This window comes from Pseudochaenichthys georgianus, chromosome 24, assembly GCF_902827115.2.
Source record: "Pseudochaenichthys georgianus chromosome 24, fPseGeo1.2, whole genome shotgun sequence".
Taxonomy (NCBI): Eukaryota; Metazoa; Chordata; class Actinopteri; order Perciformes; family Channichthyidae; genus Pseudochaenichthys; species Pseudochaenichthys georgianus.
The window spans coordinates 13117428-13134384 of NC_047526.1; the positions used below are offsets into that span (position 1 = coordinate 13117428).

At 43.0% G+C, this 16957-nt stretch overlaps 1 protein-coding gene across 2 annotated transcripts in view; it reads right to left on the reverse strand.

The window, feature by feature from the left end:
* runx2b (RUNX family transcription factor 2b) overlaps positions 1–16957 on the reverse strand; it is a 36879-nt gene continuing 19922 nt past the window's right edge. For both annotated transcript variants that reach the window (XM_034075360.1, XM_034075361.1), the window contains 4 exons: positions 16237–16341; positions 6214–6381; positions 3664–3825; positions 1–1090 (listed from right to left, as the gene is read on the reverse strand). In XM_034075360.1, the coding sequence (XP_033931251.1) occupies positions 612–1090; positions 3664–3825; positions 6214–6381; positions 16237–16341 (914 nt within the window). In that variant the 3' untranslated portion in view covers positions 1–611. The remainder of the gene's footprint in view (positions 1091–3663; positions 3826–6213; positions 6382–16236; positions 16342–16957) is intronic.

Below are 16957 nucleotides of genomic sequence, written 5' to 3' on the forward strand. Positions count from 1 at the left end.
TGACTCAAGTTTAAAATACAATACATAATTTATGGCTTTATAAGTTAAAACTAAGAAAACGCCTCAATCTACATCCAAGTTTCACCCACAATATACAAGTTAAATTAAATGGTTTAAAGCAAATTTACTGTCCATACCACTTGAGGTAACATATGTGTTACTCTCATCACTTGCTACTCAGTGCCTAACTTGCATCTTGATATTGTCGTAGTACAAAAACATGCTCTGCAAAAAGCCTTATTGAAATACAAACACAATACAAAAGAGGCAGTCTTTTACAAATATTGTTGAAGCATCCCTTAGCTTGTGGATTATAATGAAATCTAAAGAATGTCTCATCCACTTGGGCCTAGTAAACCACAATTGTCTTGTCTCATTATTGCTGTGAGAATGACTCCCTTTGTAGTGCCTTGGTCAAAACACATTCTAGGAAGACGAGTCCATACAAGTCTGGCTTTTTTCTTTTTTTATCTCAACCTTAATTTCCAAGTACCAGGAAGAGATAGCTGATGAGAGCTCAAAAATCCCCTTTTTAATGAAAAAATAAAGGTTTTGTGCTTTCAAACCATGACGTAATTTGACTTCCCCTCTCCGTCCCCCTTTGGTTTTATTCAATACGGCCTCCAGACGGCTTCATCCATGCGGCCCCCGGGATTGAGGACAGTCGGGGAGTTACTGTGGCTCCCGTCGCCGTCCACGCCTCCCTCCGTCTGGCTGGGCAGGTTGGGGTTCACCAGGGAGGTGCCCGTGGAGGCGCTAGTGCAAGGCGGGATCATCCTGGAGGGCGAACGATCCCCGCCGGGAACCATGGAGAACTGGTAGGAGCCGGAGGACGCGCCGTAGTAGAGATAGGGCGTGCTGCTGGTCTGGAAGGGGCCGCTCTGGCTCTGGGTGGAGCCTGGGTATGGGGGGGGAAGGTAGGTATGGTAGTGCGCGCTGCCCAGCGACATGGCGGAGGTGACGGGCGGGGTGTAGGTGAAGCCGGTCGGGTAGTGCATCCTAGGGCCCGTGTAACGACTATCTGTGATGGAGGAGAGGCTCGGGAACTGGCGCTCAAACTGACCCGGGAACGGGCTCAAGTCAGAAGAACCTGTTGAAACATAAAAAACATAATTACTTTACAATTCGCAGTAAAGCACACATCATCATAGAAGCAGAAATGGATTCATAGCAGTTTGTCAGTTTTGATTTAGTGACACTTGTATTTTTGGACACTATTTATGCGTAGTTGAATTGAACAAATTAGTCCCTTGAGGGGCTAAACAGTAGTAAACTGAATTGAATGTAATCAAATATTTCAAGTCAAAGAAGTGTATTAACCAAATTAGGAAAATACTTTAGCTAATGGATGTTGTGTGCAGAGCTATAAAATATTATTAGTCGAAAAATATTGTCATCTTCACTGGAGTTTTCCAATCCAGCTCGTGAGGTTTGATGAAGTTAACAAACACATCAGAGACGTTGTGTGCATGCATATCCCTTAATATGTTTATGCCTCTGCATATTTATGTCTCTGTGTGTGTGTTGGCGCATGTCTATCTGTATAACTGTTTATGCATGCAAATGTGTATGTGCAAACGGTGTGTGTGGGTGCATGTGTTTGGTGGGGGGGCTGATGGTGTGTATGTGTGTGTGTGAATACTTTATGCACATAAAAAAGCAGTTGGGATGAATCAGGAGCTGCACATGTGGAAACACTTAGAGCAGAAACAGTTTCCATGAGATCCATAATGAGGCAGGGCTGAGCTCTGATGTGGCTCCTCTCCTCGCCTCCCATCGGCTCCAGCGTGTGTGTGTGTGCGTGTGTACGTGTGTACGTGTGCACGCGCAACAAGCGAGTGAGAGCCGAGAAGGAGCTGCTCCATCTCACCCTTCGTTCCTCTCTTTGCTTCATCCCTTAAAAAATACCCGAAAACCACTAACTGGCTGTGGCGAGCTTTGCGCTGGGCGCAGAGTTTAAGGAGAATAGGAGGTCCTCCCCCTCTCGCACTCCCTCCCTCCCTCCCTCCCTCCCTCTCGTCTCCTCTCAGTGGTTTAGTCCAGCCATGGTGCTCTTATCATAAATCACCAGGCGTCTTCCGTGTCACCATGTCTGCTGTGAGAGGACAAGGGGTGGCGGGGAAGAGGAGGGAGGAGGGGGACGCAGTGTTTATGTGCAGGGAGAAATTGCGAAGCCGGATTTGTTGCTAGAGTCAGATAGCATATGCTGCCAATTAAGCCCTTTAAACTTCCTCTTTCCACAAGATCCGTTTGATTCTAATAGAAATAGTAGGTGATTGTCTCCACTATGATCACAGACGTGACCAGCTCTGTTCAATAAACTCCTGACTCCTGCTTTTAACATTTGGACCTATTTTAGTCCTCAAAGGGGCCCTGTGATGATGAGCCAGATCGATCTTTATTAGCTTAAAAGAAACCAGAGTGGAACCATGTCAAAATATTTAGAAAGGGTTTTTACAAAGTCTAGAAGAGCATCACTTCTGAATTAGGTGTTTTTACTTGACTGATGAACTCTTGCAACCCATTTCTTAGCGACTGTGACATTTCAGATGAGCTGGATTGTGTGTGTGTGTGTGTGAGTGTGACGCCGCAGAGTTCGCTCTGGAGCGTCCATATTCTGCTCGTACTTGTTGGTATGTTTCTGTGGCTGGATTCTGTTACAGCGCAGCCTGGCGAGGTGTCAACTTGATCTGCAGAGATCTGAGAGCCTTAGTCGCATCACTTAGAAGGCATTAAGTGCTGGAGGTGTGCGAGTGGGCCAAGGTGGGAGGAGAGGGTTTTTTTTGGTTTGTACGCATGCACGTGTGTCACTGAGAACAAAGCCTGACGCTCATGAGATGAAAGCAGAAGGGAAAGACCAAAGTAATCATAGCTGACAAGGCAGCTGGCTGGATTTTAAACCCTTCCTAATGCAGAGTCACACGGCTGTGTCGCGTAATCACACACACACACACACACACACACACACACACACACACACACACACACACACACACACACACACACACACACACACACACACACACACACACACACACACACACACACACACACACACACGTGTGTGTAGTATGTTAGCACAAGAAAACAGAGAGAAAAAAAAGCAGTGTAGGGAAAAAAGTCTCATGGCAGTGAGTCAAACAGGTGTACGGGGGAGAAACTTGTCTGGCGGCATGTAGGGAGATTAAAGGAGCTTTCAGGTTGGGGGAAAAAACAGAGACAAATTGGAACACAGATGCTGCCGTTAAGGCAAACACACTGGCTAAGTCAATTACCCAGAATGCCTTGTGAGAGTGGCGTATTGCTATAAAGACACTTTATTTGTCAGCCTGTTATTATCCCTGGGTCTGTTATTACCCATACTCATCTGGGATCAAAGGCTTGGAGAGGGGAAAAAAGGAAACAATCCTTTTTTTTCTTTTCTGTCGTCCACGCCATCCAAACCGCTCTCTGGAGAGTCAGTGGGACAAATCTTGTAATTTGAGAATGAGCCAATAGCAGCTCGCTATGTATGGAAGTCTTTGGTAAATGGTAGCACATGGATCTTTTTGTAGTCTTTGTTTATGTTTCTGCTTTTGAGTGGGAGCTTGTTGTCTATCGCTTAAGAACATGTATTATCTGGATCATTTGTGGCGATTTAAGGAGATAAAGTAATGGATCTACCTGGCAATCGTCTAGGCACGTCACTGATGGCAGGCAGGCCCGTGCCTCGGCTGGAGGAGAGGGGGGTGGTGGAGTGGACGGAGGGGGACGCCATGGGACTCAGGTAGGACGGGTACGTCTGTTCATACGACCAGGGAGGAGAGGACTGGGACTGACGAGGGTCTGATGGGGAGAAGGAAAGCGAGGTAAGGAAAGGAAGAAGGAGATAAATCGACATAAAATACAAAGAATAGTTACCAGTGGCCCATCGTCTGGTTGATATGTTCTATTTACTTTGGCAAATTGACCAAAAATGACACAACTGTTGAATTCTAGTGTCTCTGTCCTTAAGTTTAGAGGTAAGTATCAGTTGGACGCGTTATGCAACATCCTCCCTAATGACACATCTAATGTTTACCTTCCAAGAGAAGATCTTCCTGTTTGCCTTATAAAACATTGTGCTCACAGCTGAGGACAGAGAGCCTTGCTGGCACACAACCAAGATGTAAACACACTGGTAGACAACCAAGAAAACAACCGCCACACACACTTTATTGTGTATATCTGTGTTGCAACAGTATCGGAGAGCATGAGAGTTGCTCGATATTGCATTTTATGGGAGCTATTTGTATGTGTTATGATGAAATTAGCTTACTAATGTGTAGTGATTTACAATCTCTAACTCAGGGTTTACTGCACAGGGTAGGTCCCGCCAGGAGTTGTAGTCATGCAACAGAGATTAAGAACATATTGAGTAAGCTTTAGTTTTTGGTATATGTTGTTATTAAACGTGCATGAAAAGTAGTAAGCACGATAGCAGAGAGGACAAAACAGCAAGACGTTTGAACAAATATTGAAAGAATAGTTATCTAAAAATAATGAGTTAACAGTTGAAAAAGCTGGCTGAAAGTATTAATGGATAAAAGTTTGAAATGGTTTGGTTAAAAAATAAAAGAAACAGTTAAAAAAGTAAGCTAAAAGCCATGGATTCATAATTCAACTAGATAGATCAATTCACAAAAATTTAAGATAGTTATCCAAAAGTTGAAATTAATAAAGGGTTAGTATAGTTAAAAAAGGAATAGATAAACAGTTACAATTGTTAGCTACAGTATAAGTACAAAGGGATAAATGGTTGAGATAAAATCATGTTTATACAATAAAAAAAAATGAAAAACTGTTGTGGTACGTACTACGAATGCAAATGCGACACAACTAAATCATTGAAAGTTCAATTGTATGAAAACATTAATATCCACTTTTATATAATTGAAAGTGTAAAATGAACTTTAAACCTATTGTAATTTGTGATGAAAAATCCTTTTATTGGGGGAAGGCCGGACAACAAAGGTCAGGAACCACTTCTTTAATCAAAGCTGAACTTGGATATAAACTTCATCCTTCATCTCTAAATATTTACTCTGGAGATTTGTTTTGCTCACATCCAATTAAGGTCCAGCCCAGTGTATAATACTCCCTGCCACACGCTGTCCAACCATGCCTCAAATGATCCACTAAGTAACACTACAAAGCCATGGCAGACAGAAACTAAGAGCTAAATGACGACCTGTGACGAGCCTACGGAGGTGTGGAGGATCAGGTAGCAGCCATCCCCAGCCGTGAGAGATGGTGTTACCTTCTAGGATGTAGATTGATAGAGTGACATGGAGCAGAGAAGGACAGATGATCCAGGAGGCAGTGGAACATACTGCACTGAGCGTTCTGTGGTCCCATCAGGATGTGCACATGGCCCCAGAGTGGGTTTAATGTTTCCCCTCACATACAGTAGAGTTTAATACACTTTGTGACTTAGCCTTCTTGCTTTTTAAGTGATATGCTTTAGGATTTTGGACAGAACATTTTGATTCTCCTTTGCCGAGATAATCCATCCCACCTCACAGGTGTGGCATATCAAGATGCTGATTAGACAGCATGATTATTGCACAGGTGTGCCTTAGGCTGGCCACAATAAAAGGCCACTCTGAAACTTGCAGTTTTGCTTTATTGGGGGGGTCTGGGGGGGTCCGAAAACCAGTCAGTATCTGGTTTTCGGACCCCCCCAGACCCCCCCAATAAAGCAAAACTGAACATTTCAGAGTGGCCTTTTATTGTGGCCAGCCTAAGGCACACCTGTGCAATAATCATGCTGTCTAATCAGCATCTTGATATGCCACACCTGTGAGGTGGGATGGATTATCTCGGCAAAGGAGAAGTGCTCACTATCACAGATTTTTTCAGATTTTTGAACAATATTTGAGAGAAATGGTTATTTTGTGTATATAGAAAATGTTTTAGATCTTTGAGTTCATCTCATGAAAAATGGGAGCAAAAACAAAAGTGTTGCGTTTATATTTTTGTTCAGTGTATAACCCTATTTAATGAATCCTGTTCAATGACAGAAGCCACTTGGGGGAGCCAAACCATGTCATTAAGGGGGTCGGAGGTCAATAGCAGCTCCAGTTCAGTAAGATCCTGCTCTACCACACTTCTAAAGAGTGGATGCTTGCTGTAATATTCTTAAACTCTATCGTTTCTGTGTCTGAGACTAGGAGTTGAGAGCCGGCTGCTCACCTGTTATCTGCGTCTGTCCCTGCGGGTTGAAGGAGTTGTGCCCTGTGTTGAGACTTTGCCGGGGGCCTTGATTGGGAATGGCCACCCTCACCCTCATCCTCTCGAGCTCACTGAGGCGGTCTGAGAAGAGCCCAGTCTTTGGAGGGTCCTCGAGTTTCTGACGATGTCCTGGGGACACAGGAAAAACAACTATTTATGAGTTAGGAAGTTTCAAGGTGCAGGGGAACAAACTGTACTTGATAATGGTGTTTATGCGTGCAGTTTTGAACAGATCATTGTTAGTTTTTTCTCTTGGAAAGAAGGTTGTCAAAACCAAGGGATTCTCCATAGTGTCAAAATGACTCAGTTCTTCTGTGTGCCATGCCTAACCTGGTAAACACAGTGTGTGCTCCTAAACAAAGAGAAGGTAAAGAGAGGCTTTTGGGATGGGATGCAACTACATCCTGCTAACTAACAAAGACTTAACAATCATCTCTCACCTTGCATCAGAGCATTAGAGAGAATTACGAGTGTGTGAGACATTGCACGTGCAGTATATTTAGTTTTAACCTGAGGCTTCTTCATAAGGTAAACACAAGCTCTCACGCCATTGCCCAATTATCCCCACAGGAGTCGTAACTTATGCCAAAAATGTATATCTTTTCCGGCATTCCTCTGCCAATAGTTGTACACCCTTTATTGCCCTGATTATACTCTCATCTCTTTTGGGCTAACTCCAGACCCCTTCAATATACAAATACAGTACAAGCACATTGCAAACACTTACAGGACATCACAAGACAGTGTGTAAACTGTGACCAATTCTATCCCAGCAGCCATGTGTGCCCTATATTAAGAACCACAACAAATATGTTCCCATGGGGTGCAGGCTTAGACTATAGTTTAGCTAAGGTGGGGTAGAAAGAGAAGCCTGTACACACACAGTCCTTTTATCACTGACACAGGTCTATGTTGGTGCGTCTGTCTGGTCCCGCACTAGTTCTCCTGTAAAGGCGGTAAAGTAAATATCAAACAGAGGTGGGTAGAAACTCCTGCTGTGTTTGGCGGAGCTCCAGTTGGCTCAGGTAGAAACAACGAGCTACTTCAGAATCCTGCCCAACCTGCCTGCTGCCTGGGAACAAAGACCTGACACTAGTTACGGTAACGATCGGTGTCAAGTAAGGAGATCATCTCTCTTTGCAGATTCTTTTGTCTCTTTCAATATCAAATAAAAACACCAGAAGACATTACAAATAATCATTTTAATCCTCTGTGTATTATTTGTCCATTACAGCAAGTCTGGCATTTTTTAAATTTTTTTATTACAATGACGTTACCATACTGGCATCATCAAGTTCAAATAAACAGACTATCTCATCATCCACTTCTTAACATAGATGACTTGGAAGGGGGATAATAAGGGCTACTTGCAAAACCCTCAGCTTATTGAAGTTTCTTTTTCTTCATAACATAATTCATGGCCATATTTCATTAATAATATTTCTCTGGATAATTTGTGCATTACTTTGGCGTTCCTCATCATTCTATGCTAGCTGTGCCCAGTCAATCATAGCGTTTCCATTTTCAACAGACCAAATTTCTATTCTAAAAAAGCCTCGGGACACAGTGCGGGCTTTGTGCACAAGGCCGTCTCCTAGTGATGGGAATAAATAGCAATGGGAGACCGAGGGAGATGAGGGGAGACAGAGAGGCAAGGAAACGTGGCGGAGGAGGCACACAGAGAGGAAGAGACCCTGATGACCAGTAAATTAAGAGTACTGGATTGAGTTAAACCAGTCAGCAGACACAGTGGTGAACACAGAGCACAGCGAATGGTGAATAGTTAAAGGGTTTAGGATTTCGACTTGTGTGAGGAAGATCCCAAAATACAGACAGATATTTACATTTATATTAAGGAGATAAAGATAGATCAACATGATAGATAGAAGATGTTACTGGTAGCTTGTCACAATTTCAGCAACACTCAGCTACCATCCTTACTGTCAAAATACCTATGGATGCAACCCAGTTTTAAAGGAAACCAACGTATTTCTTCTCCTATAGGAATGCAGCATGTCAACCACCACATTCAGGTCCAATTTACACTGCAAACAGCCAGACCTCAAGTCCATTAGTTTAGCTTGCCTTGACAGTAAATACAGTTTTTCATGAGTTAATTACACCTTTTAGACGACAACTGTTGCCAAACACAAGACGTCTCAGCTGTTTTATCGGAACCCTAGCAGGGCGGAGGAATGAGCCGGGGGTATTTAAAGGAGCGGGAAAGGCGGATGATTTCACTGCCGTAGGGAAAGTCCCTGAGATTCCCATCATCCCTGTGAAAACAGCGGAGATTTTCGATAGCGCCTGCCACTTCCCTGCCCAGCCAGCGGCCGGAAACATGGACAGATTCAGACCAGATGTGAGCAACTTGCACACACGCGGAAACACATGAAAAACACACACACGCAAGAATGGATCTATGCAAACACACGTCTGTGCATGCAATCATGAATATTTGCACACAGGCACCATGCATACACCTTTGTACATGCACTTACAGTACAGGCCCGGGCTTGCACATACACAGTAAAGAGATTAATAATGATTAGATAACACCTCTATAGTATCTGTAATCACACAGTTGCACACTGATCCTAGAATGGTATTATTTCAGCCGTCGCAAAGACATAAGTCTGGATTCAACTCGCCCCTTCGGATCTGATAACAGTTAGTAATAGGAAGTAGGCAAACAGAATATAAGTCCTCTGTAATTAATGGTAGCATTAGATTTTGATTTGAGCCTGAGCACAGTTGACGAACAGTTCCCATATATGTCATGTCTGAAAATATTGCTCCAATACCAAAGCGTTTTTATAGCTTGGGAATTATTCGCAGAGTATTTTTTTCATAAAAAGTGTGCCAATGTGTTTTTCATGACTAAAGAGTGTAAAGGGATCGTTTTTGGGAAATACACTAATTTTCTGGGAGTTAGATCAGCAGATTTATGCCACTTTCATGTCTGTGCAGAGGGATATGTGTCATTTAACACCACATTTTCACACCCAACTCTTACATATGTAAACATTTAAGCCATTTTTAACACAGGCTATATGGTGAAACATATCGGGTTTCCAATTACATTTTTTTGTATATGTTTCTAGTTATTGTGCTTTTTATCATGTTTTTAATTATTGTTTTATTATTGTACTCCCATTGTGTTATTTAATATTGTAGTTATTGCCTGTACAGCACATTGGTCAACTGAAGGTTGTTTTAAATGTGCTATATAAATAAATAAAGATTGAGATTGAAAATAAATACTTTATTTAAGCTAGTTTAGTAGTCAATGTAAATAGGTCAATGATTGACATCTGGTTAAGACACCAATTTCTTCATAGTAAGACACCTGACTTTGATAGCAGTTTTCTATGTACATGTTATTTAGTCGCAACTGGAAATGCAAAAAATGCAAAACCAAAAGCAAAACAATGCATAGCTATAACCCTCAAAATAATGTTTTGAAAATAACATGGTAACCAGACAATTGAGAATACAATGCTGTCGAAACACTAAGCCTGCCTTGGGTCTAAAGGGAATCCAATTTGTAACAAAAGAGATTAAACAAATAAGTGAGATTTAGAGGTGCTAGTAAGAACATGTTGTTACATTCAAATTGTGTTACATTTATTTGTAATAGGATTCTTAGGTTCTAAGTGAGAAATGTTTCCAAAAAGGCATTTCTTTTCAACCTCCTCCTCACACCAACACATGAAGTTTCAGATATCACTACAGACACATAACTAGGAAATTATCTTGCCTGCTGCCTGACTAAGGGAGGAAAATTCGGAGCGCCAGAAGATCCTTAATAAATGGGATGATTTATAAATTTGCTGTCACGTCATGCCCTCTAAGCCCTTCAGGCTAGTTTATGATCACTGGGTGAGCTTGGATGAATGTATCTTTGGGGCTGATTCAGAAAAACCCCCATGCTCATGGAGCCTGGGTTGAATCAGCCCGTCTGTGTTTGTATGTGTGTGTGTGTGTGTGTGTATGTGTGTGTCAGTCATTTTGCAGTGGAACAGCCAGTTAAGTCCATGAATGAATACACTGGGTCCATATTTCACTTTTTTATTTGGAGCCCTCACAGTGGCCATGTTGTTTTTGTGAGCAGTCAGAAACAATGAATTATTTCAGGTGGCAATCTGAAACTGGCAGAGCATGGCTCGAAAGGAAAAGCGCTGAGTGGGTGACATTCAGACGCCTGTCTACCATGGGGGTCCGGTATAGAGAGAGGAGGAAAGGAGGGAGGGAGGAGACAGAAAAGACGGTAGATAATAAAAACAGAATTGGGAAAAACAGAGAAAAAATGAAGAAGGGGAAAAAGAGAAAAGGTGCGGGAGATCAGGCAGCGAGCGAAGGAGAGAAGGAGACGGAGGGAAAGGGGGAGCCAGGCTGTCGTGGAGCGCTGCCAGCCGTCTGTGTGGTCCATGCGTTCCAGCCTGGAGGAAGCAAGCCAGGCAAGGGAAAGGCACACACACGCACACATGCATACACACAGACATGCACAACAATTCCCAAAGGCGAAACATTTATTGAACACAAAAACACATTATATACACACTTGTACGATATTGCACAAAGTTTAAATAGCACACACACATACAATCACACAGTTTGGCTTTGGTATACTCCCTAAGCACCTCTCTGGTCAAACTATAGTGTTTTGATCCAAATCCCTCTGAGATGTTTTTTTCTTGACCCTCTTCAATAATCTCTATCACTTTTATGATTCACTTTCTTCTCCCCCTTCTCACTCTTTATTCTGCTGTTGTGCTCTCTGTCTCTCCCTCCCACTGAATGATTTTGTGTTTTGTGCTGTAAAGGCCTTGGCACCTCTTCAAGGAACTTCATAAGACATTCAACTGACTGACTGCCTCTGGAAAAGCCTGCAGTCTTTTTTTCTCTTTTTCCCCCTTTCTCCCTCCCTCCCTCTTTTCATTCCTTTTCCTCCTGATGTTTCGGGTGAGTTTTATTTGTCCGGCTCCCATTGTTATAAGCTGTTCCGAGTAAGGCAGCAGCAGATAGGTGGGTGTGTAACTGTCTGAGAGGGGAAAAGTATTGAGTCTTCTCAAATCCTCTTTAAGTACCTGGATGCTGTACAAAAGTATATTCGATGTTTTGGACTTGAGGAAGTCACTGACGAGGCATGACAATCCAAGAACATAAAGGTCCTTATGTCAATGTACATAGTTTAAATGGCTGACATTATTTAAAAAGTGTGGAAAAGTTTAATTTGCATTTTGCACCGAGCAAACACGTCTGTTGACAGAAACAAAGCCAAGGCCTTACAGCATGTAATAGTACCCTACAAGTGCATGTAATGGCATGTGTGTGTTATGACACTGTTCAGAGACCTTTTGGTGTCATCATGAGAGACGTGTTAATAAAGGTGTCTCACTTACTCTAGACTGTTTACAGCCAAGGAGCAATGAAGGTGACAGTTTTTTTCAAATAGCTATAATGGGACGTAGCCTGGCAACCACTACTATAAGGTTGTTTAGGTGTGTGGGTGTGTGTTTGTTTGAGTGCATTTGAGTGAGCATGGGTGTTAGCAGTGTATTTAATATGGTGAAACATATCTCATTTGTGGTGTGCCACAAGGCTCAGGTTAAGGTCCGCTATTGTTTTCTGTTGCATGCTGTCTTTAGTGGGCATTATTCACAAATATAATATCTAGTTTCATTTTTAATCAGATGACATCCAGCTGTAGGTATCAATAGCATTTGGCCACAATAGCAATCGTGTTACTCTCATTAATTACCATTACAAGCTGAATGTCAAAAATTCCTTTTGATTAAATGGCAATAAAGCAATAAAGCAAAATTCCACTTTGTTAGGCATATCGCTAAAAACCTTGACAGTCAATTAACGTTTAACCCAGTGGTTCCCGAAATGGAGGGTGTGCCCCCTGGGGGGGGGGACGACGACGACGACGATGAATCTTCACTAAATGTTCAATAACCCACTCTTAAATAAGGCAGACAGGCAAGATTTTCCTTGGGAGTCTGTTGTATTTATTTGCAATTGTGATATGCAGCTAACTTTGTAGACAGACTTATCACTGCTGCTACTCCCATTCACTTCCAGAAACCTACTACACTTGCTCCTCACTCTCGCTCGCTTTGCACATGCACACAGGTATTCCCCCTCTCTCTCTTAAAGGGACAGGCGGCTTTACTCTGTATGACCCTATATTATAACACACTGGTTGTGTTTTAGATTGGAGTGGAGATAGATTACCCACTGATAGGTAGGAGAGCCACACACACTTTCTTTTGCCACATCCTACCTATGAGTGAGCTGTGGCTTCAATAGAAACAAAATACAGGTCAAAACGGGACAACAATTAAAAAACATACCATCAAAGTTTTTTAAAGTCCAAGTAGACTTCTTTATATCTAAAGATATTCTTATATTGAACAATGCAATTCAAATAAAGTAACAATTACTATTAAAGCTATTATTTTGAACCTATGCAGAAGCATATCTGGAAGTATTATGTGTATGTGTGTGAGTATGAGTATTTGTGTGTCACAGGAATATTTTGGCTTGGCAGACAGGTCTCCTGGACCACTAATATTGTCTACAGGCCTATAGTAACCAGGGCCTCTTCACCAAACTTGTTAACACCCTGACCAAAATCGAACCAAAACACGACCCTGTCCCCAAGCCCAGATACCCCCAGCCAGACCCTGCAGCTTTTAAACCCCATAGTAAAGACGAACCTGACCGCTAGCCTCCACCGCTAACACACACACACACACACACACACACACACACACACACACACACACACACACACACACACACACACACACACACACACACACACACACACACACACACACACACACACACACACACACACACACACACACACACACACACACACACACACACACACACACACACACACACACACACACACACACACACACACACACACACTGTGACTCAGTTATGCAAAGTAACCGCAGCTATATGCCCCAGCAAGGCACAGTACATGTGACGCCACAATGGTTTTTGTCACCTCTTATGTTTGTCTGTGATCAATTAACTATAATGAGAACAGTGGGTTTGGACAGAAAGCCTAGTATATTGTGTTATTACGCCTCGGTTATTATCACTCAGGAAGTTTGTCTCAGCTGGCTGCAGCCACCGCCAGGAGCAGCTGAAAGGAGACAGAACCACCTATAAAAGCATATTGGTTTAAACAACCACTCCCTGTCTATTAGCTCAAAATGACATTTAATGAGGCCTATTAGCTCTGCTCCAGCACTGTGGCTACACTAGACTAATGACACCAATAACACACACTCTCTCTCTGCAAAACATGACATATGGGTCCGCGCTTGCAGACTCAGGCGCTATGGGACAGACATACATGCATTTGCAATCATATCTACAGGAGCAGACATACACATGCCTCTACGCTTGCACACACACAGACATGTGTACACGCTTGCTGAATTGTTGGTGCAGTGGCAAACCACAGAGTAACCAAGAGCTGTCAAGCGATTAAGCACAATGGGAGCCACAGAAACCGAGTTAGCCTCCTGCTAATAACACAGTGGCCAGAGGGACCTGACTTACCATACCCACACACACTCTGTAACCTCTGAGGAAAATCATACCACAGATCTTTAAAACAGGGCCTCACTGATATTCGTCACTTTGACCACGCAATTCATTAGCTTAAACTCAGAGCCACAGTTCAGAGATATGAGCCCCATTTATTCGCGGGTGGTCCAACTCCCCCCCCCTCTCTGATATTAGATGTGGAAACGCTGGGGGAAATGACATCCCTCAGGAAGACTCATATGGCTACCATAAGGCTCATCAAACACGCCTACACAAAATATCCTTCCTGAGCTTGACACCCACAACCCCGCAAGTCATTAACAGGGAGCAAAACCTCCCAATAACATCAGGAAAGTGTAAAAAACATTAATAAAACCATAGGGAATGGTTACTTATTTTAGCTTTTTATACCACTTACCAGCCCACGTTAAAATCTTGTGTTATTGTCAGCCTATTTTCCAACAACACAGTGTTTTCACAGAGAAGAGCCACAGAGTACCAGTGTATGTCAAGCTCAAGACAGCCCACTGTTCTTTCTCCGCGTGTCTCTGTTCGGACCCCTCCCTATAGGGGCCCGGAGTTCCAAAGGCCTCCTAATTACCCACTCGTTTAACACAAAATAGAGCTGTAATGGCCGACAAAGCCCCCCCAATGTGTCAATGAAGCGTTCACAGATAGAATCGCAGTTTTGGAGACAGCCGGTGCTCTCAGCTTGGAGTCTCTCCATGCTGAAACCTGGAGGAGGGGAGGTGTGGTTAAGAAGGCACATGTGTGTTTTGCCACCCTCCGACCTCGGCTTAATGACCCCTGAGAGGGAGACGTGTTCTGGCTGTAGTTTCTGGGTAAATTACACCGTCGCTGCAATTCTGACCACTTAACAGCGAAGTAAAGAAGTTCAAGGGTTACGTGTGATGACATACTCCTTATTGCTTAAATTACTGTCCTGGGACTGAAGTTATAAGATGCAGACTTCAACTTTAAAGCTTTGTCTCAGACCACAAATTGAGCAAATAGAATGGAGGAATAATGACTGAAAGTGTAAAGTCTTTTCACAATGCCCCAATCCCTCACCTTACATCAGGTAATGCTGCCTTTGTCTAGTTTAGTGACTCACAGGCTTACATAAAGGCTTTCTAGACACAAATACAAGACTGCAACTCTGTTAACACCTAAGTGGGCCTTTTCTAAACAATTTCTGCTCCGACTCCCATCTGCTCGCCACCGAATAACAGAACTTGTTTGAAAGTCATCTGACGAGGGACAGCAGATGCACAGGAAATGCTTTTGATCAAACAAGATGGCTTGAGTGCAATGAGAGTTAGAAGGGAAACAGTGGGTGTGATTGTGAGTACATGTGTGTTTGACAACAAGCATGTGCCTTTGTTTCAGGGTGCGTGTTGATGAACGCTGAATTTCGAGCGTCTGAGGCATTTGTTGGCACAACGGGCATGTTTTTCTACAATGGAGACTGATGGTGGTACTAATCCTACTGTCTCCTGGCTCCTCTGTGTCTCTGGTGCCATATGTGACGGGCAGTCGGGTGGGTGGGTTGTTTGTGATTTGATATTGTTCACTGAGACGCCATGAGATGAGAATATGTTTTTTTTTATGAATAGGGAGGAGGGTCGGGGAAACAGCTGCATGCCAGACCAGTTGGCACTGAGGGCTATTGTAAAGTTTTTTTTCCCTCCTCAGTTGTTTTTATATGGCCCATTAAAAGGAGCTGATGCTAGCATTCTGCTACCCAGTATACCCTCTCAGGAAGATTCTGCCTTACTTTTTTATTTCTCGTTTCTCTCTGAAATCGTCACTCGGGAGGCTGAGCTGCTTTCTGAGAAGTCAACTTAATGAAAAGTCTGTTCAAAGCCAATTAACATAATCAGAACTTTTTTCCAGTAAAACGTTTACTTTGTTAATTAACTTATTTTTATTAGCCTGTCACCATTATAATGGGGCATTTGCTGCCATTGGCTAAATGTACTGTACGTCACATCCACAGATGAATTAAAGCAGCACTTCACTAACTATAAAGTTTAGTTTTTCATCATAAAGTTTACCTTTGAGCATGTAAAAAAAACAGTTCAGAGTATAATGTCTTCTTACGCAATGCTGTGTATCTTTGTAAAGTTGAAATAGTGTCTAAATGAAAGACTACTGAGTTGCATTCTGGGAAATGTAGGATACAGTGCTCTAGGAAGCTTAGACACTAAAATGTATGATATTTTGACCTCAAATTCGTAATTGTTTTCATTTTTCTCATAAACCCCATATTTTTAAGCACCTCACCTAAAATACTGGTGTACCCATTCAAAAGCTGATTAAAAGAAGGAGTATTATGTTATCTGTGCGTGTGTAGACATATTCCCTTACTGTACTGTATGTGCGTGCCGTTGTACTCACTCCTGGGCTCACGTGGTCCGTCCACGGTGACCTTTATGGCTCGGTGGTAAGTGGCCACTTGTGGCGGGTTGGTGAATACCGTGATTGTCAGCGTGAAGCTCTTGCCTGTGGTGACATCAAACAACATCAAATGACATACCATCTGCAAAGACAATGAGCCTCATTCATTGCTAAACCATCCCCAAGTCCCCAAGTGTGGTTGTGATCACATAATAGCCAATACAAACAGCAAAAATCGACTTTAAGAGGATTAACAACAGACAACAATTGCTGTTTCAGAGGATCTATTTAAGTCTTTTGGCAGAGTCTTAATGGAGGATTGACTGGAGGAGCCAGTATCTTGTTATCCAGACTTTTCTCCCTGTCTAGCGCAGTGTGAGTGGGCGAGAGGCATTTTAATAGTCACTTCCTTTCTCGATAATCCCCAGCAGTTGCTGCCTTGGGGTTGAGTGTGTGTGTGTAATGCTCCCTTGTGTATGCACAAGGAGCCCTATGAATCAGAGCGCAACAGCCAAGTCAGCAGCAGCAGCAGTAACGTCTGAGGTATGCGGGCGCATCGCGTTGCCATGGCTACGCACAGGAAACAGGAAGCGGGGGGCAGGTTGCTGCAGCGACTCATCGGAGCAGCTGTCCATTCAGGCGCAGCCACCTAGTAGTGTGTGTCCTCCTCTCTCCTGCTCTACACTCACTGTAAACAAGCCTTTCAAATAAGCGATAAGAT